The 21,216-nt window shown below is 42.7% G+C and overlaps 3 protein-coding genes across 5 annotated transcripts in view; 2 read left to right on the top strand and 1 right to left on the bottom strand.

Moving 5' to 3' along the window:
* The window catches only part of shroom1 (shroom family member 1), a 36,019-nt gene extending 26,955 nt beyond the window's left edge, over positions 1 to 9,064 (top strand). The window contains exons 4-10 of the mRNA XM_080483805.1: positions 44 to 218; positions 482 to 534; positions 1,303 to 1,950; positions 2,071 to 2,664; positions 3,279 to 3,387; positions 3,965 to 4,237; positions 6,370 to 9,064. Coding sequence (XP_080339931.1) covers positions 44 to 218; positions 482 to 534; positions 1,303 to 1,950; positions 2,071 to 2,664; positions 3,279 to 3,387; positions 3,965 to 4,237; positions 6,370 to 6,624 — 2,107 coding nt within the window. The 3' untranslated portion in view covers positions 6,625 to 9,064. The remainder of the gene's footprint in view (positions 1 to 43; positions 219 to 481; positions 535 to 1,302; positions 1,951 to 2,070; positions 2,665 to 3,278; positions 3,388 to 3,964; positions 4,238 to 6,369) is intronic.
* Positions 9,065 to 12,794: 3,730 nt separating this feature from the next.
* sowahaa (sosondowah ankyrin repeat domain family member Aa) lies at positions 12,795 to 14,819 on the bottom strand. Its single transcript, XM_080483905.1, has 2 exons — positions 14,787 to 14,819; positions 12,795 to 14,705 (listed from the first exon to the last, which is right to left on the bottom strand). The coding sequence occupies exon 2, from the start codon at positions 14,691 to 14,693 to the stop codon at positions 13,290 to 13,292; it is 1,404 nt and encodes a 467-aa protein (XP_080340031.1). The 5' UTR covers positions 14,694 to 14,705; positions 14,787 to 14,819; the 3' UTR covers positions 12,795 to 13,289.
* Positions 14,820 to 16,850: 2,031 nt separating this feature from the next.
* septin8a (septin 8a) overlaps positions 16,851 to 21,216 on the top strand; it is a 39,965-nt gene continuing 35,599 nt past the window's right edge. Inside the window, exon 1 of one of the 3 annotated variants that reach the window (XM_080483903.1) lies at positions 16,851 to 17,272. In XM_080483903.1, coding sequence (XP_080340029.1) covers positions 17,243 to 17,272 — 30 coding nt within the window. In that variant the 5' untranslated portion in view covers positions 16,851 to 17,242. The remainder of the gene's footprint in view (positions 17,273 to 21,216) is intronic. The other 2 variants (XR_013936131.1, XM_080483904.1) reach the window with 2 other exon arrangements.

Raw genomic sequence — 21,216 nt, 5'->3', positions numbered from 1 at the left:
AATTAATTTTTTCATGCTTCTGCTATTATTTTTGGCAAACCAGGTATGCCCAGTTCTTCGCAGCCCAGTCTTGCTCTGGCCAGCATAATCAGTCCAGATGGAGGGAAAGCCAAGGTCCATCTCAGGGAAAGTCTGTTTCAGTGGAGAGTCTTTTAGACCAGCCAGAACCACCCAGCGTCTTCAGGAACCGTTCCACATCCACGCCACACGCTCTTCAGGTAAACTGACACAAAATGACTGCTCGTAGTGACAACAACATTAGCTTATAAATTGTCTTCTATTTCAAACACCATATTATTAGATTCTGTGTTTTGTTATTTTCCATTAACAAATCAGTCAAGACATACAAGAAATATTGTTTAACTGCTCCAGACTGTCTCTGATGTGTTGCATTAAAAAGGTCTACACAAAGAAAACTATGCCGACAGATTGAAACTTAAACGGGCAATGCATTTTTTACATTTTTTTTCTGGCTCTATAGGCTCATGATTGTGAGGAGGATCCATTACCCGTTAATGCTATGGAGACCTGGAGGTATGTAACCTGCACTGCAGACAAATTGGGACATTTTCATTGGTTTTAGGTCAGGAGAGTATTAGGTCAGTGAGGTGTGTGCCGACTGTGGCACAGACTATAAATCCTAACTTGATTCATTGTGGCACAGGAAAGTCAACACCCACCTGCTCTAGCAAACCCACATTCCTTTCAAAAGATTTACACATGGACTGTATTGGAAGAATAATAGCCTGGACCATTTTCATCGAGTTAGCCTATTTTCCAAAGCTCTGATGAACCGAGATGTACTTTGCCAGTCTTGTATTACAAATTCCAAAAGTCATTTCCTTTCGAATAGCAGTGATACAGTACAAAATGGAAAACACAGGGTGAATAACCAGGACAACCCATCTCAAAATGGCAGCAAAAAGAATGAATAATTGGATAAATAAAAGGAATGAGACAAATTAAAGGCTAGAATTTATATCTACTAGGTCTCTCTTTCACTTCAACAGTTTGATCCATGTTAAGGTATTGTTAAGTGCTGTTGTGATTGCTATGAGAAATGTTTACTTATCCCTTCCCTCCAAGCCACTTTTAGGTCTTGTGAAATAATCTGGCATAACTACACTGTGTCATGTACCTGTATTCTTCACATTTCAGTCATGTAGAAGAATTTTTATTTGCCCTCTTAGGAATTAGTGCTTCAGTGCGACATTGCATTTGAGAGCCAGGCTCTTTGTAATCCTGATTTACATAGTTTGCATGGCTTCTGCCGCACATTTGATGACTGAATTTTATTTTCAGCCTCCAGAAGCATCTATCTGAGGAAATCCCAGTAAGGCAGGCGTCTGAGGGCCAACAGCTGATTCGGGTTGCACAGAGAGGGAAGTCCATGGAAGAGCTGGGGGCCTCAAAATTAACAAAACTGTCGGCGCTGAGTAAAAGCTCTGAGCAGCTGGATCAGCTGTGGAGGCATTCGACTGGGCCAGGAGGCCAAAACAGAGATAAGAGGAGTGTTTCATTCTTTGCTGAAGTCAGGGAAGCCCAGGGGCTGGAAAAGGAGAAGGACAAACAGACTGCATCAGAAGTACTTGGAAAAGAAGCAGAGGTGGAAGGTCAGAAGAATACTCAGGGACAGACACAAAACCAAATCCAGAGAAAATCCCTGCTGAAGCAGAGCTCTGAAGGACCAGGACAGGATGTGGTAGCAGCAACAAAGAACTCGAGCAGATCCACCTCTCCAGCATCCAGTTCTGCACCCCGAACCCGGGGTCACTCTGCACCTTCTGGATCTCATAGTCCTGATGAATCGAGGTCCAACAGGCTTCAAAGTGAGTCTTCCTCTGACTCACCTTCCCACACAAGTGTGGAGATCAGTGAGAGGGAAATGAAATCTGCCTCACCCTCTCCAACACAGACAAAGCTTCCTTGTGAAAGCAGACCTAACTCCAGGTAAGCAAAGACCTAATGTCAAGGTAGAAGTTACTGCTGTTAAAAATGTATCACCCTTCTGACATAAAACACTCCCCGATCTTTATAACTCATAGCTATAAATGATTTTATTTCCAACAGAGCCAAGTCTTGTCCTTTTGTGACTGGATCAGAAAAGGAGCAGTTGGTGGATGAACCGAGTTGTGACGCCCAACCACCAGATTCAAACTATGAAGTGTCTCTGAGCTGTGGTGTCACCACAGACCCTTCCCTTTGGATCCTCCCACCAGAGGAGGAGATCAAAGAGGACGGCCTGACTTTAACGCTGACAGACGATGTTTTTGATGAGTCGACCGGCTCCGTCACTTCAAAGCAGACAAGCGAAACCTCTGTGTCCCCCTGCGTATCCGTCTCTGGTGCAGACGTCAGTCAGCAGGTGGAAGAGGACGACGATCCACAACTGGAAGATGAGAAGTTGAGTGACAGCCAGGAGATGGAGGAGAGGGGGACCCCAGAGGGAGAGACGGAGACTGTGCAGAGGCCTGTTGAGAGACCTCAGTGGGCGGAGCTTGTAGAAGCTGTTGTCCTCGCTGACCAATCATTGGCAAGAGTACTCTACCCACTGGCCAATCGTAAGACGGCGCTGATGCTAATGGAGCAGCTCCTTTCAGAGGACACTCTGCTGATGGAGGAGCACTACAAGAAGAAACAGGAGCAGCGGAAAGCTTCAGAAAGGTAATTTATTATTCAAGAACTAACATTTCATAGTTAAACCCCAAGAACAGCTACACATGCTGAGGCGATGCCCCACTGCTGGAAAGCACAAATATTTGCAAGTATTTGTAAAATGACACAAATTAGTGTGGGACCACTGATATTACACACACACACACACACACACACACACACACACACACACACACACACACACACACACACACACTGCATCTGTTTAATAGATATAGACACAAAGAGTAACTACTTCCCTCACGCCTTTAAAACTATTTTAAGCAGCAGACGAAGTAATTGGGTTTCTTAGTTTAATGTGTTTCCACGAAACTGGATACTGGTCTCTAAAGGCCAAAGAAATGAGCTCCACCAGTGCTGTGTTACCTTTTGTTGCATCACATAGCCAGACACACCTGGCTATTTGCTTACTGCTGTACTCGCACTCGGGTTTCTGCTCGTGTAAGCACTCTTACACCAAGAGTGCGACACTGTGGCCTTGTTCAGTGTTATTCAATTCTACAACTCTGACAGCCAGTCTTGAATAGAAATACAGCCTGATTAATTCATGAATTAACAAAGTTACCCTTAATATAAACATGTTTTTTTGTTTTTTTTTGTAGCACTGAAGTGGTCGAAGGGGCTGAAGTCAGCCCGTGTCCATCTGCTTCTGACAGCCAGAAATCTGACGGTACAGACCTGCAGAGAAAAGCCGACATCGCAGAGAAGAAGGTAATTATCACTTGCAAGTTTTGTATAAAGTTATTTATAGTTTTGTTGGCCTAAATATAGGAATCTACTGCGAACTCTACTTTATCTTATAAACACAACAAAGATAAACTTTTATCAGGAACACTTTAAAACAGACATGTGGCCTAAACATAGCTAATTTATACCCAATATTATAATTTTCTGTTAAAAAAAACAACCTTCTTTGTTGTATTGCAGTAGAAATGACAAAACAAACCATCAAGACAACCCATCAGAACCATTTATACTCTAGTTCTGGTTTTCTTTTAAACAGAGACGCTTGTGACTTCATAGATTTCATTAATACCATCTGGAAACCTTAAATGGATTTAAATTAGAGAGGGCCTAGTTGTGTCTTTCATCACATAATGTCCTGTCTGCCTCTCATCGGTGTCTCCCACATATGTGTGTAATGTTTGGCTTAGCAAGTTACACCCCCCTTTGCCCTGTTTGCTCTGCACAGTCTCTGCTGCTAACAGTATAAATTCATTTTGAATTCTTGATATATTTGCTGTTATAAACCGTTCACCTTGTTCACCAAATGTCCTTTTCTTCACAGCGTTTGTTAGTGTCTTACATCGAGGAGCGTCTGCGTTCGTTCGAAGAGACCCGCGGTGCCCTCCAGGTCGATGTGCAGGACAACGCGGGCCGCGGACAGGCGCTGGAGGTGCTGGTCCGCGAGCACTGTCTACCTGTGGAGCTGGAAAGGTACAACCTGTTCATAGCGGACCTGGAGAGGGTGGTCAGCCTGCTGCTGTGCCTCTCGGCTCGGCTGGCCAGGGTGCAGAACGCACTAAGCACCGTGGACCAGAACACAGATGCTGAGGAGAAGGTGAGGAACCGAAGGCGTCTGTCAATCATATGTACGATTTGGATTTGTGAAGGATAACATATTAGATCCTCAACTTTTGCAACAACAGTCTGTTTTCCAGAGTGATTTTTATCTATTCGGGCTGTTTTTCTTTGGGGAGGGAATAAGCGAAAGGTGTGCAGCTTTTTAAATTCTTTTTTTAATATAAATGTTATATCTGCATTCCATAGTGAAACATATCACCAGCCAGGAGCTGTTTTCAAAACTTTGACAAAAAAGGGTCAAAATCTCAGTCGTTTCTCGTTTCTCACTTGTTAAAAAACGTTTCGATGTTTGTCGTAAAATCATACATAACAGTTTTTTTTTCTCACCGCTTAGTCCACATGAGGTGCAGTTGTCATGAAGCTCCAAACTTAATGGCCCAATTCAGTGAGAATTCGCTTCAAGTTTTAGATTTTTCTCTATCAGCTGGATATTCATTATCATATATCACATGGAAGAGTGCTCCTTAAATCTGCACCAAAACAGTTTGGGATATTGGCTCACGTTGATGGAGATGTACAGTTCACATGATTGGCTTATGAAAAGTACAGTCCAATCTAGTATTTCAACTACAAATATAAATAATATTTATGAAGTTTTCAGAACTAATAAAACCAAATGTGAATATTATATTGCTGTCTTTGGTTGCTCTTGTAAAAAGTCAAAAACAAAACTGAAGTATATACCTATATTTGAGCTTAAAAAGCCAACTAATTAGTATAATTGTGCCCTGATAAGCTGGACCGCACCGTATGCACTCTGCTACACAGTGAATCAGGACTCATCCCTGCTCCTGCCTCATCTTATTGATGCAGTTTACACATACGCACTAAGGCATGAAATCAAGAGCATACTGTCAGCCAGTGCTGCAGGGCCGGCACCTATATCATGCAGCCCGACGGAGCTTCATGATTCACCGCAGTTAATTTAAAGCTCCAGGTGAGAGAGCTGCTCCCATGCCCTCAGCTATACTCTCGCTCTGTTTACTCTAGAACAGCAAACATGCCACTTGGGAGAAGCTGAAGTGCGACGGCACCGGAGTCAAGGTTTCTCTCCTTGTGGAATCCAAAAAATGTTGCTGGGGTTTATCCGTGTTTAATGACCAATTTGTAAGCTTATCTGTGTTCAAGTAAAATCGTTAATCACACATTTGAGCACGAGTTAGGTTAACATTGGGCAGCCTGTAGTTTTCATTACTTCCTATGTGACCTGAGCTCTGTACTTTTTGAGCTTTCCTGTGCCTCCCTGCTTGAATTAATGTTTGGATGGATGCATTTCTCCATTCAGCCCTTGTAAAGAGGGCTTGTCACCCGGTCCATGTGTAAAAGTGTGGCTGCCGCACACCGAGGGATCGTTACAGGCTCATTTGTTTTCTTGCTGTTATCAGCAACACTGGTATTTACACTGACTCACCGAAACTGCAGCCCAGTTTCGATGACATTTGTATCTGGCCTGCCCTCTGTTGACACAAGGAAACACTGCACCTGCCGTCCTGTGGCCGAATGAAACAAGAGCGTCTAATTTGCACAGCTCTCCATGACATTGCAGTGTGGCATCATCTTTCAATTAACCTTTTACTGGACACGCACTCGAATATTTTTAAATTGAAAATCATAATTCTAAGATGTTGTTGAAGGATTTTCCTATACTCCAACACATAAAGATAGGTATAACGATTCAGCATTACATGCCAATCATACAATATTTCTTGCAGAGTGGTATTAAACTTACAAAAACAACTACCGATAATATTTAACAGTCTCCAGTCTTGATGGAATTATAAATATTGCGCCTCAAAAAAGAGCCTCATAATAAAATGTGTTATTTACCAAAGAAAGTACATCAAACATGACTGACTGTCATTTGCAGGAGTTTTCTGATACAGATGAAGCTGATGTGCACGACTTTCTGCTGGCAGACTGTACTGCCTGCACTGGACTTATTTGCTCACGGTGGATTGTTTACCCAGTCAGCATTGATCTGATACTTTATAAAGTAGCAAATAGTGTTAAGATTTCAACACCAGATTGGATATATTGTATCTCGACCTGTCTTTTACCCATATCGGGTGGAAGGAATCTTTCTTGCTCACACTCTCTGTCTCCGCGCAGCAATCTCTGGACAGTCGCCACCGTCTGCTATGCAAACAGAGGGAGGACGCCAAAGATCTGAAGGATAACCTGGACCGCAGAGAGAACCTGGTCTCCACCTTCCTGTCCCGCCAGCTGTCCGCCGAGCAGCTGCAGGACTACCGGCACTTCGTGCAGACCAAGGCCTCGCTGCTCATCCGGCAGAAGGACCTGGAGGAGAAGCAGAGGCTGGGAGAGGAGCAGCTGGAGGCTCTTTCCAACAGCCTCAAACTGTGAGAGCGTTCCGAAACAAGAGATCTGGATTTCACTTTACTTCACTCGCCCTGAAACAATGACGGTTTGTCCAGAAAGACACGCTGAGAGTATTTTTGGCCGTACTTTCAGGCTCTGTTTGCCTGATAAGAGGTATCGCTGATCTCTCCAACCTTTTGCACCCCCATCGCGACGCTCTTTTGTCCTCTTGAAAGAGTTTGAGTGAGCGGCATCATTTTGTACTGCTCTCCTCTCACGAGTATAGACGGTACACGAGGTGAGCATGAAGTGGAGCCCTCACTCAGAGACTCTCATCAACTCTCCGCCCAGACTGTAAATGACTTTCTTCACTCGCTTTTCTGCGTGCCTTCATGTCGTCGTTTTTTTTTTTTTTTTTTTTTTCCATCTGAGCTGCTGTGCAGAAACTTTGTGCGTCCCTCCTCCTTAGTGAGTCAGAAACTGTCCTTCACTTTTCACCGAGATGATAGTCCCACAGCCCCAGATCTGCACCTCTGGAAACCTTCGATAAGCTTTAAGATTGTATTTGGGCTGTGAGGTGGCTTCAGTGAAGTAGAGTAGCCTGAGAGAGTGTGGTGTACTGTTTATTATCAGTAAAATGTAAAATAGTTGTAGGTTTTTGTTTTTTTTTGTAACGTTTGAGTTTTTAAAAATGTGTTTCAAATTAAGGCACTAAAAACCAAAAAAGGTGAAATGAAAAAAAAGCACTTTGTGAAGATACATTAAATGCACATTTCTTCGAATGCGATTCAAACAGATTTCACATGAACGCCTTACTCCATCCCTCGAAACTAAAACACACAGTTCCCAATAGGAATGATAAAAAAAGGACGTTCTCTCCAAAAGGTACACCCAATTGCACAAATACTTTCCCTGCTGATTTCATACCTAACGTTAAGTCTCCATGATTTCACGCTGGAGCGGCTGCTCGTACGAAGGTGCTAAACCTCGCGAAAGCAGATTATAAGTAAGCAACAATTATATCACAGAGTATTTCCCCTCACTTGTCCCCTTGTTTGCAAAAGGACACGTGATACTTGAAATGCCTTTTTTTTTTTTTTTGTAAAAAGAGGAAAATCTACAAATCTTTACTTCAGGAGTCTTAATCTACCCTTCTCTCCTCTACCTCCACACTGTAACTCCCCTTTTAGGATTTATTTAAATTCACACCCTCAATCAAGTAACCCCCACAGGAATTACCTTGCAAACTGCATTTGTGTCTCCATGTTAATATTTGTCTTTAGTTTTTATAGAGTTTTATTCCTTTGTTTGTACGGAGCGGAGAGCGTCACTGTACGTGCACGCAGAATCATGAATGTCTTAAGTGTAGCCGACGAAGAGGATTAGTTGTTGAAGGACAGAACCCCCTGTGGGTGTTTGCTGTGTTAGCTCTTAACTGAAAGATCTAAATGAGGAAAAATGTTCGGAAAGGAAAAAACAAACAAAAAAAAAACAGTTGTGTGAATGCAGTGTATGTGGTGTATGTAATATTTATGATTTTCAAAGGGTGGGATCAGCTTCCTCTTGGGAGTTTCTAACTATATCTAAAGACGTTTAATTAGCAGGAGAAAAAAAACAAAACAACCTCTGCTTTTTATTGCCTTTTGATTCCAACAGCTTCTAGAATTACTCATTAGTGTGAAACAAAGCGTGATCCCACACTTTGAAAACCTCTGATTTATGCAACAGTGAGCACACAGAGGCAGAGCACCGAGCAGCCTCCGCATCAGAATAATAATGAAAAAATGAATACAGGATTGACTCTAGAACAATACAGATAACCTGGAACTAATGGCAGCAGCAGGTTCTCCTCAGATACCAACAACTCACTTTCCTTCCTGTTTTTGTGCTCCACACTTTCTCCGCCTCTGCTCCCAAAGCGTTCCTCCAGAGATTTACTTCTTTGCCCGTTTTCAGTTGGCTTAACAAACGTATGCTTGTTTTGGCCTTTGTGCTGACGCAGGGCTGAGGAGTTGGAGGGACTCTCCTGTTGTTTCCTGCAGCCTGCTGGAATTCCTCAAGTATGCAAAAGACCAACATTGTGGAAAGCGAGAGGACTCGGGGGGGGGAGAAAGTGAGGAAAGCGCTCCCAGCGAAGGAGCCGCACATGGATAAATACTCAGTTTTTTTTTGCTTCTGTATGTGTGGACACAAGCAAATATTTGAAGACTTCCAAGTCTTTTCTTATTTCATGTTTCTCTCTTTTAATCAAAGCAGTGTTTTGCCAGAGTCACAGAGAAAGAAGACTTCTTTTGTTTCTGACACTGGAAACGACACAGTTTGTGTTAAAGCCAAGAAGGAAAGACATTTCAATGGGAGACATTTCTAAATCCACTTCTTCTGCTGTATTTCACACCTGTTGTTCTCTTATTGTTTTGTGCCTGTTTGGAGTTTTATATTCCATGACGTTTGTTATATTGTGAATAAATTAAGCCTCCCCCTCTTCTTCTGCTGCACTGGCTTTGTTTATTTTGATAGACCTTCACATACTCAAACTACACTTAAGGTTCTGTTTGATGTTGCAATATTGAAGCTTTGTGAGAACTTTAGATTTGACATTTTGCTCTATTTTTTTTTTTTTATGTCAACATAATATCTTGTTACTGTCTGAAATTTGGTGCCTTTATTGAAACGGGACTTTCCAGGCTCAGTCCGTCCAATCAGAGCTCGCCTCTGCCCTCTGCAGGCAAATCAACATCCTGCAGCAGCAGAGCTGTCCAATATACAGTAGGTAGTGTCCTTGCTGTTCCTCAAAAATCACTATTTTTCCAATGTTTTTATCAAGTAACTCTTTTAAAAGTCAACTCAGATCTTATTTGGTATTTACTATTTACTACTTTATTGGTGGGGTGAGCAGCAGAGCTGGGTATGTTTGGTTGCATCCAATGAAAATGTGCCAAATCTAATCTCTGCCCATGATGAACAGCTGTTCTTCGCTGTGGACTCTCGATGATTAAAGTCTGAAGAAACGCAACGCATTGATGATCAAACAGGAAATAAGAGCCTCTGTGGTGTTTTGAAGAACCAAGCACAAATGGGCTTGCTTTATGTGTGTAGTTAACATTTCACTGCTCAAAGAGTGCATTCCTCGGGTGGTGCTGATGCAGCTTGTTATTTCTTCCAACTGAGGGCATGTCGACCCAAAATTGGCTGCAGGTAGACAGACTTTGATAAATACCTTACACTACCTCACTTAAAAACCAAACCCCAAACTATGCCTTTAATGACATATTTGGATTTTTTTTTTTTTTTTTTTTGCATACTCCTCTCATGTCTTTATTGCCTCTATTCTCTAATTTGTTTCAATTTCAAGTTGTAGTGAGACAACACAAGCCTATTAAAACACACAAAGCTTGGAGAAAAATACATTCAATCTTTTTTATTTATTTTTTGTATCCGAGTGGAAGAGGAAACACCAGGAAGCCCTTCTCTTTGTTATTATAGTCCCGCTGAAGCAGCAGAGGCATTAAACACATCTTGAGGAATTCTAAATAAGTGAGATCTTTGTCAGACAGTAATTGCATGGTATTTAGAAGCAGCATCATTACAAAGGCAAAATGACTGAACGTGCCACAGACGGCAAAGAGGACGGGGACTAGAAGAACCCTCAAATACTCCAGCAGCAGCAGCAGCAGTCACATCGCAGAGCCGGATAATGAGCTTTGTGGCTGGTGATAATGTGCAAGAAATATGAGACATAGAGTTTCAAAAAGATTCAGCTTTGTATTTGATCCTTTCTACGTAACACTCAATTGTCTTCTGGTGGTCAAAACAAGAAATGAGCCACTTTGAAAATACAGATATTTGTCTTAAAGTGTAGCAAATAATTGAAAGAAATTTTCTGGAAAAGAAAAAGTAAAGTTCGCATAACTGAAAAATTCTGTAAGCGCAATAATGAAGTACACATCCTCTGTCACTTGTTAAGCCAGTAGCCTGTGTAGCAGGGGGTCAGTAAGTCATCAGAAAAACAAATAGTACCTGAAAACTCTAGTTAAGTTCACAACTAAGTGTAAAAGGTTTCTTACTTGCTGCTCTCAATGACTAATATTCAATCGAAAAACCCTTCGTCAGTGTGAATCCATTGTCCTGAATGTTTTACTGCAGATTTGCTCAAATGTAGCATATTTAATACATTTCTTCCAACAAAAGTTTACAATGACAAAACATTCCAGACCTCCTTCATCATCCTCAGTGTTCACTTTATTCAGCACACCTGCTCTCCCATAAAATCCACTTTTATGGTGCCTATAAATCTAGGTTGTTTTTTTTTTTGCTGCCAGCACTCACAGAGTTATTTGCTCAGTTACATGTTTGGACTTTGAGGTCACAGTCACTTGAAGTTAAAATAGTAAATGTCATTGTGTTGCCTCAAACAAATCGCAAAACAGTGTTTAAATTGACTATATTTCCAGTGTTGGCGAGTGTGGTTGTTTCTGTTTATGGTGACACATGCAACGTCTGAAATACATAAATATGATGGATATTAAATATTTAACTGCAGCGGTCAGCCATGGGTCACTAATACAAGGACATTTCGAAAGAGATGCCAAGGGTCAACTTGTAGCTGTGATTGAAACCATCATGGTACAATTTGTGGGGAAAGAGTGTGATTAAAATCACACATGTTAGATGGTTTAAAGGTCTACGTCTCATATCTCAGTGGATTTCCAACAGAGGTCATAAAATGTCAGTTCTTTCCCACAATGCAATGGAGTTATAGACGAAAAAGTTTGCTAACACAATGTTTCTACTGCCACTCCTTTTATGAGCGCCGCGATTTAATCAAGACTTTCAAATATAAATATAAATCACGTGACCTCATGAGTCAGAAAAGGTGCTTTCCTAAGGAAAAACACATTCATTCATGTTCAAGGCACGTCATGCCTTGTCATTATTTCCAGATTGTAAAATCACAAGAAGGATTTGTCACAACATGTCATACAAGTTTTTGTACATTTTTAAGTGACTGTCATTTAATGAACATGACTAGTTTGGACGAATGAGGGAGATATCAGAGAAGGTCACACTCATTATCATAGTTCACTCAGTGCTGAATGAAAGAAACTATCTCTTTCTTATATAGAGTAATATTTGATTTACATATAAGGTAATGTTACATGTGCTGCTTATGCTGGCATGAATGATTCCCCTACTTTTCTTCTGCTCCTGACCTTTCTCCTTCCAGCGGCAGCGGCAGAAAAGAACATTTGCTCAGTTGAACCCCAGAGGCGTGCAGATGAAACATCATCCTGACGCAGAGACGACGCACGCTGCCGGGAAAGTGACATCCCAAACACGAAGACTTGAGGACAACAAAGAGCGGCTGACCACCGGAAGCACTTTCTGCATGCTGCTTTTTCTTTCCCTCAGAAGTGAGCGTGCTCTTTATGAGTCAACTTTTGCATCTTGCTCACAGGCTCAGCACTAGAACCGGAGATATTCTCACAGTGTTAACGACCACTCCACCGTGTGGCCCGGTTAGAAACGTCTATCGGGTGAATAATGGCAAATACGGGTTGTTAATAAGGCGTCGAACTCAGGTCGAAGTATGCATGCAGCCATTATTCTGCTGCTACTCAGACTGATGTCATTAAAAACTACACACTTGCACCCCCAGTCAGCTGCTCGTCTGCCTGAATCACAGCCGTCTCAACAAGCCCGGCGATGGATCCCAGCCAACTGTTGCAGAGGGTTGCGGCAAGTACGGGGGACTTTAATGATTTATGGAGCACCTGCACACACCTTAATGAATGACCTACCCTTATCAGCCAACACTGATCAGCAATTCAGTAATATCCAAAGGCTTTTGCTTCTCACTGTTAATAATTCATCTTTCAGAGGTTAGGCCTTTAAATTATCCTCAGAGGCATAGTCATTTCAGATTTTTGGGAGGGAAAATAGAAGGATTTCCTTGTTGCAGGAGGTGAGTCACTCCAAGTCAACATTTCCTAATTCTTTGCCCTCAATCACTGCCCTCTATTATTCATGTCTTACTCCCAAAGGACAATATCAATTCATTACAAACAAAATATCTTCATCTTACGTAAACATTTTGTCTGTATTTGCTTTTTTTGTTATGAAGTAAAAAAAACACAGCAAGGAATCTTTGGAAGGCGCATTCAAGCAAGAGTAAAAGAGTTTATGTTGAATGGTGTGTTTTTATCTTTTTTATTTTTACATAGGCTACAGTCTGTTTGAAAATCACAGGAAAACTAAATATATTGTATGTATATATATAATTTACAGGGAGAATCAGCATTCATTAAAAAAAACAACCTCCATTTTACTGAGGTAAATGTGTATGTTAGTTGAAAATTTAAATTAACACGTGATATTATTCATGATTGATGAACAGCATGGAAATGTATCATCATATTAAAATATTGCTATAAAAAGCCGAGCGTGTGTGTGTGAGCAAACAGAGGCGGTGATGCCTTCAGGAGACCTGTACTAAAGACAACTCACTTGAAATGTTGTGACTTGTCTGAGTCAGAGTGAATCAGACGACACCAGACATTGTTTTAAAGTCCTGATAAGAGTCTTTGTATGTACTGGGTCGGTAAAAACATCTTGACTTGCACTACGAGATTACTAATTTCATTACACACACACACAAAAAAAAAGAGAGCTCTGTTTATTTTATCTCATAAATATGGTCCATTGATGCTGCTTCACTGTTCCTTCGGGCTCCACATGAAAGCGTCCGATACAAGTCTGTGTCTGTAGTCGCGGTCCTTCTGGTCCTCGCTGGGATCTTCACTCAGGGAGGAGAAGCCGGGCCTCTGCTTGTGCTTCTTCTTGTTGCCCGGTACATGTGGCTGAAACAGACGGCTGATTGAATGCAGGCCCTTGGAGAAATCCGGGAAGAGTTCCAGCTCTTCCCTCTCTGGCATGGCCCTGTCCTGGTTCTCCTGGACTGTGGGACCGCCGAGTATCTCCCTCACACTCTCAGAAGTGTCTTTATGCAGATAGTGGTAGGCTCTCTTCCCACAGTTGTCCCTGACGCCGATGCTGGCACCAAACTCATTCACCAGCATGACCATGATGTACTGCTGGCCGTGCAAGGCGGCGATATGCAAAGGAGTGTAACCACCGTGTGTTTTCACATTGATGTCAATGTCAACCCCTCCCTGTCTGGATAGGTCGACAATCTTCACTAGCATGTCGCTGTTTCCATACTTGGCGGCCCAGTGCAGAGCGGTGAAGCCTGACATGAAGTCCCTCTTCTCGGCCAGCTGGCCGTCTCGGAGCAGCAGGCCGTAAACTTGGCTCCAGTGGCCGGCGGCACACTTCACCAGCCACTCGTGCTCCGACTGCTCCAGGGGAACCGAGGAGGGAATCCGCATATCTTTGGCCTCCTCCGGCGCCTTGGTGCTCTTCACTGACCTTTTAAGCTGAGGCGAGCTGACGCCGTCGGCCATCTCTGGGGCAAAGGACGAGACTTTCGTCTGGCCCGGACCCTCAGGAGTCTCATCTGGGTCCACTTTCAGTTTGTGGATCTGGACTGTAGTTGCACTGGGGGGCAACCTCAGAGGCAGGCTGTAGGGTTTGCTCTGGTTGGTGGTCTGCTGATGCCTTATTAAGCACTTCTCCACATTTGGGGTCACATGAAAGCTTAACGTCCTCTTCACACTGACAGGTGTGTATTTGCTCCTCTGCAGAGCCTGCTCTAAAGGAGAAAGTGATTCTGCAGGGTTCTCACCATCACTCCCCTCTTGATCTGGTTCGGATTGCCCCCCTCCTGCGACCCCACAGCTTCCGGTCCCTTCAGCGCGCACAGGTGGGCGCTGGTGCTCACCTGTCCGCGCGCTCTCGGTACTTTCAGTCGATGTCTGTTCACTCTCAAGCAAATGCCGGTAGGTTTTTTTCAGCACCACGTACCGGACACCGTCGTCCTCCTCCTTAACGAAAGCCAGGTTGTTGACGAAGGTCTTGAAAAGCTCCCGGTTGCGCTGCTTCTCTGCGGGGTCGACGGAGTCCACTGCGCCCCTGAAGCTGGCCACCAGCTCGGATTTCTTCACCCTGCCGCCCTGCGACAGCAGCAGAGACAGGACGGACTGCTGCGTCAAATCCATGGCCGAGAAAAACTGCGGATTAGAGGGTGACAAAAATGAAAAAAAAAAAAACACCTCCCGAATCGTACAGCCCCACTATGTCCTGCGAATTACCAGCAGCTCCACCTTTGTTCTGATGACGGAGTCTCACCTGGACGCGCAGCGCGCGCCTCTCTCACCTGGAGCCTTTTCCGGGGAGAGTACGCACACACGTGGCTCTGATTTGAATAATATATGCAAAACTTATGTGAAAAAGAAAAGGACACAATAATCAAACAAATACACTTTTTCATGCTATAAACACATTTGAATGTGCGTATTTCCATTCAGCTTGCACGTTATATAAATTGTGTCATTTGCTCACTTGTCTCTTTCCGCGAATTCTTATCTTATTGGAAAGCCTGTTTGGTTTCATTTTTTCCTTAAGGTCATCACTGTATCTGGTTTAAAAAAAACAAAAAAAAACTTAGTTTCAGAAAAACCTTAGTTTAAACTTTTCAGATTTTTGGATGCAACAGGAAACATACATTTAACATAGAATATATAACCATTGAAAATCTATTGACTGAAACAGAACAAAGCCAGTCCTTTAAAAGGGGTAAAGTTCCTGAGTACTTCTGTCTTATACCGCAATGTGATATTACCAAAGAAGGACACGATTTTCTGTCTAGCCACATGAAATAGATACAAGAATATAAACTTGTGTAATGTCTCCTGCACTCAAATTATGTTTACAGTGTGATCAAGCATAGTGCCATAGTCTATGCTGAATATATTAGACAGGCGCACTTAATTTGTAAACTAAATCAGCTGCATTTGTAGACATTAGTGAAATTTAAAGCCAAAGTTTTGTGGTTTCCTCATTACTATTACTGCCTCATCCAGAATGAACAGCAGAGGTTTATGGGCATGAACCATACACAGCTCTGCTGTTCCTCCCACACATGCATATTCCTTTAAAACAGTTAACCATTAATAAATAAGAACAGTTTTCCAACCAGGTGCAGGTTATTGCCTAAAAGCACAGTCAGTTATACTAAAACACACATTTTCTTGGTATTTGTGCTTACATTATTAAGCCTACATAATGTGTTGTTATAATAGTATTACGCAATCTTAATATGAGTTATAATCCTGTTTATATTAAAAGACATACTTATAATTTGTTGAAACACTAATATCCCTTTATGAATACAAGGATGGGATAAGAATTTGATATGTTCTAGGTTATTTGAGAGTTTCATGTGTCTGAATTTGAGTTACTGTATTAATGAGGCATTTTGGAAATGTTTTACATGTGATGGCTAAAATGGCTGTTATCTGGTTCGTCACAAAAGAAATCTGGATCTTACATTCTGGTCTGTAGATTAAAGGTCAAATATAATAAACAAAACGGAAACAGTTTATGACGCTATGAAGTCATATAATAGGCAAATAAAGACATGCATTTATAGTGTCGTGCTTTCCATGTGTCTTGGAAGTGTGACAATATCTGCACCAACAGGCTAAAAACATATTATCTCTGTAATTTTAGCAGGTGTCAAGTGCAAAACAGCCACAAAGGCAACGTTATTATGTTTTAATGTGCCAAGCTTTTGTAGGTTCTTATAAATTGAGGCAAGATAATGCTTCTACGTCACGGGACGGCGTGCTCGCTGATTGGCTGATCCACATCCTAGTAAAATCAATCTCTGACCTCATTAACCAATTTAAATATTAATGCAATTTTGTGAGGTGTTTTATCATCCTCCACGACTAACAGACACACTCATATCTGCCGTCCCCTCCTCTTCCCGTCACTCCGTGGAGCTGCTCGCTCCTGTTCTGGCTTGCAGCGAAAGAAACATGACATTCCTGGACTGAATGGGAGTTTCTTATAAATGTGGCCATATTGGCAGGGATATGTCACCATCAGAGATGAAGAAGTAACGTCAAGATCATTCACGCCCCTCCCTAGAGCGTGCGTGCCAGTGTTATCCATTATACATATATTTTAAACGTTTTGGCAAGTCTTTAAACTGCACTACTTCGTGTGTTTGTGTTTAACTCTACATGGTGGATGAAGTGAAGATTTATTGTGAAAAGGAAGTATTTATTACCCTTGTAATCGGAATGGTAGTACGCATGCGCATATCAAAGCGAAATCTGTTAACGAATAAATAATCAGTTTTCTGTTTTGCCGCTGGCCAGAGTGAGAAGCATCGTTATTTTGAGACAGCGGGGAAGTTTGTGACACTCCCAAAAAGGGTCACACTCAAGGCTGAAACTAGAACAATTTACGATTTCTTTTTCGTGTGGGCGTGTGTTATGAACGAAGTGGTAGCGAAGGGGGATAAATCATCTTGTCTCCTGACGCGGGTGGCCTCCCTTCCGCTGCTCGGCGGCTCTCCTCCTCCGCCTTGTGTCGCTCTCCTCCCGGCTCACTCTCTCTCTCTCTCTCTCTCTCTTGCTCTCTCTGCCCGCCTCACTAGTTTTCCGGCAGGCTCGCACGGAGAGACGAGGGCTGCTGCTCCCTTTCGCCTCCGCTCAGTCAGCTCCAGCGCACACACCGACTCCATACATTCCGCACCATGGCTGCCACGGACGTTGACGTGTTTTCGGTAAGCAAGAAAAAAAAAACTACCCCGGCGCACCTTGTTCTTTTTTCCTCTGTAGAAAATGAAAACATTGCAAGTGTTGAGTAAATAGTGTGTGTGTGTGTGTGTGAGGGAGGGAGGGAGGGAGGGAGGGGGGCATGTAGCTAAGCCTCCCCCGCTTTTGAAGCCTGTACTGTGGGGCTCAGCCGAGATGGTGGAAGTGATTTCTGTGTCGGCGACTGGCTTCATTCCCGTTAAACGCGCTCGGTCCTCCGTCCACGCAGCGTTGACGTCCCTGCCATTGAATTCTGCGTTTATTTGTCGTTACCGTTGCGTTTACCGTCCGCCCCGGTGGACATATGGGTGTTAGCGTATGGCTCCATTAAAGTGTTTACAGTTGAAAGTAGAAGTAGACACACAACACGTTTAAGGGAGATAATATCACCCCCCCCCCCCCAGACGCTTCCATCACACTGGACAGATTTAAAAAAAAATAAAAATAAAAAATAAAATAATGTTAGCTTTAGATAAAAGTGTGTCCTCTCAGTGAAACGTCTTTCCCACTTTCCTGAGTCATAATCTTGTATTTACAGCCAGAGAGCAAGCCAGCTTTAGCAGCCAGATGCCAAACAAGCTCTCACACATTCGCTCCCCACCATGCAGCAACACAGTAGTAGGTTGGGCATGTCATCCTCAGATGACTGGAATGCCTCTTGCACAAGTTCCATTGAAAGAAAGCGATGTTGTGATCCAGGTGTAACCCTGTAGGTACAGTGGGGTGGTGCAATCACACCAACTGGACAACAGTATTTGTGTACAAATGCACAAGTTTTTTATTTATTTATTTATTTATTTTTTAAAGAGAGTGATTAACTTTTTGACAGATTGCTTGGAGAGAATCCTGAAATTGGGGAGTAAGCAGTATTGAGTCGCAGGGAAAAGGAGATTAGGGAGACACTTCGGGCCACTCCTACCACTCACTGGTGCAATACATGTCTGCAAGGAAAGGAAAGGATCCCCCCACAAATAATAAAAGATGCAGTGGATAGTGCACACTGGGCACTTCCTGAATTAGGACGACATCAAAGTTGCAGACTGGTGATCTCTGCAATGTCTCTTTTGGAATACAAAATTAGAGGATTGATTAATGAGGTGAAAATGCTGAGAATGCTGTGTAACAGGCTTGTGTGAGCAGCAGCAGCAGCAGCACAGCTGTCTGACTTCCTGTCTGACTTTGTGAACTAAGTGAGACCCCATTGAACTAACTGACACGCTCGCCTGGCCGTTTGCGGAAAGGGGACGCTGTTAATTACACCAAGCAACTGATGTGGACTTTGCTGGTTGGATTGTTGACCCACGTCTATGCCATTCAATTGAGACCGTGGCATATATTTTTCAAGGCCGGATCCGCATGTGCCAATCGATGCTGGCATCCATCTAACTGTGTCTATTGTTTTCACTCATTGATTGCCCTCAGAGTGTGTAGCATAATGGGGAGGATGTTCATTTGAATGGTTATGTAATGAAATGCCCTGCAACATAGTTAGCATGTACATAGCTTACTGACCCTGAAGAGTGCAGCCTCTCCCGTGAGGGCCGCATGCATGAAATTAACTTGGCTTCAGAAAGCGCTTAAAGCAAAGAGACAAGGGATGAGCAATTGCAGGGCAAATGAAAAGCAGCAGCCATGCTTGTGTAACTTTGCCCTCACATTGTTGTGATCCAGTTCCATATTTATATTCTAAGACTCGCGTTTGTTCCAACCACGTCCTCAAGACAAGTGGGCGTAGGCCTTTCCCACGTTGTTCTGGTCAGACTGGAGCTCGGATTTGCTGACAGTGGTGCTGTTGGCTGTACGTTGAACATACAGGCTCTGACAGCCTCGAGGCAAGCTTGTCAAAGCCGACCACACGGACGAGTAATGACAGCCTGGCCTCAGCCTCTGTGCTAATGAGTCAATATCCATCTATAGACTAGTTCCTCATTACGTTGTTGGTTGCTCTACATTTCTGAATATCGTTGTGAAAAAGTGAAGCATTTTGAGGATGTGATGTTCACACCATGTTTTTTTTTTTTTTTTTTGTTCTGGTTGAATCAAGGAGGAGGAGTTGATCATAAAATTTTGTTCACACTGAGCAGCTATTGTGTGAGTATATAACGGACAGCAGGCTTCAAACGGCCCGATCGTGGAAGCACGACTCAGTCCGCCAGCAAGCATGTGCCTTGTTAAGTGCTTCTCTTCAACGGCGAGCTTCCAGTTTAAATGCTTTATTTCCTTCACATGCACGGTCTGTGTTAACCGTGTTTTTTTTTTTTCAGTATTGACAGTAAAAGGCTGCACGTGGTTGTCACATTTTTTTCCATTTTCTAATCCTGCCCACATTGACATTTGGTTTGTTTGCTTGTTCTGAGCAGCAGAGCTCTTGAATCCAGACTGTTTAAAACGCATTCACTCAGAAAAGACAGAAGATATTCAGCGCTAGCAGCAAAACAGAAGGTAAATGTAAAGTACTGTCACTTCTTAACAAGCAAAGATATACAAGGTTTGTTTTTCCGGCTCAACATAATATTTTGGTGTTAGATAGTACTCATTCTGTGTTGAGGCTCCTCCCAATAAAATCTATTGCACAAAAATACCTGCTCTTCAATTGAAGTGAGGTCTTATTACTTACTTCTTGTCGTTTGTTCCACATTTTCTTACGCATGATTAAAATCCAGTTCTCGATGTGTTCTTTGCCAACAGCATTCAGTAACATGTATAACTAGTTTAGATGTTGAACCAAGAATGCTTTCAATGTTGGAGTCCGTGAACAGAGGGACTGACATGTCAGAGAGTGGCGCTAACCAGATCGAGGACAGATTCCTTTCAGATGATTAAAGATTGTATATTGTGGCTGTTGTATAAAATACAGTAATGAGCAGGAAGTTGTGTGCTTTCTTTCAGTGAAAAGGAGTGAGCGGTACATTTGTCCCATTAAACAGTTTTGGCCTCCACTCCTGTCTGTCTCGCTAATTTCTTTGGCGTAGCTGAGTGATGAGGCTGAGCTGTAATGTTGTCAAAAAGCAGAGTGTGAGAGGAGAGGGAGAGCAATTATATTTGAGATAATAAGGAACAACAAACTTGAAAAATAAGATAGCGAACATGTCCAGATCCGAACCTATCACAGTTTGATCTGAACGTCTTCACTGTGGGTGTGGTTTGACGGTGTTGCAAAAGCATCAACATGTCTCTATTTTTCCACATCAGGGTGAATCAACTATGGAAGTACCAAGTTCCGGGAGAATATGAACTCTTCGGAGTCCACCATTGTTGTTATTGTCCACCTACTTGTGCATGTGCAGAAGAACTACTTACTATGGCTGTTGTGATGCACGTGCAATGTAGTCGTGGAGATGGAATTGGAGCGTTTTCGAAAGTTCCAGCTTGGGAGCTGTTTTTAAAAAATTCCATTTTCAGTGCCTCCGAGCACGGTTGTAGTGTAAAGGGACACCCAGAACACAACAAAAGTTTTCCATTTTCACCTAAATGTTGTGTAAACAGGGCCTCACTTTACCATCTTGTGGTGCAAACGGGAATTACAAGACTAAACATGCTACCATTGGATCATGATGGAAATACTTACTAACACTCATCATGACATGAGGTGATGTTATTACTGTTTTTGTTTTTAAATCAAATAATGATTTCTATTAAAGGATATTATTACACATTGCACATTTTGAAGGACACGAAGAAGTGAGTTTGTACACCTTCCAGACTTTCATCAGACAGGAAGCAGCCGTCAGCAGCCGTCACCAGCCTCCTCGTCTGAGCATATGTGGACTCCTCCCTGCACAGATGCTAAATTGAATCAAGCCCCCAGTGTTTTGAGGAGCCCCTAAAGTGACAAGTGTACTTTCTTGAATTGCAACAGGCTGAAGAGATGAGTCATATTAAAAAAAAAAAAAACTGCTCGTACAGTTTTTGC

The sequence above is a fragment of the Lipophrys pholis genome (genome assembly GCF_963383615.2).
Source record: "Lipophrys pholis genome assembly, chromosome: 16".
Taxonomy (NCBI): domain Eukaryota; kingdom Metazoa; phylum Chordata; class Actinopteri; order Blenniiformes; family Blenniidae; genus Lipophrys; species Lipophrys pholis.
This window is presented reverse-complemented; position numbering and strand designations above follow the sequence as displayed.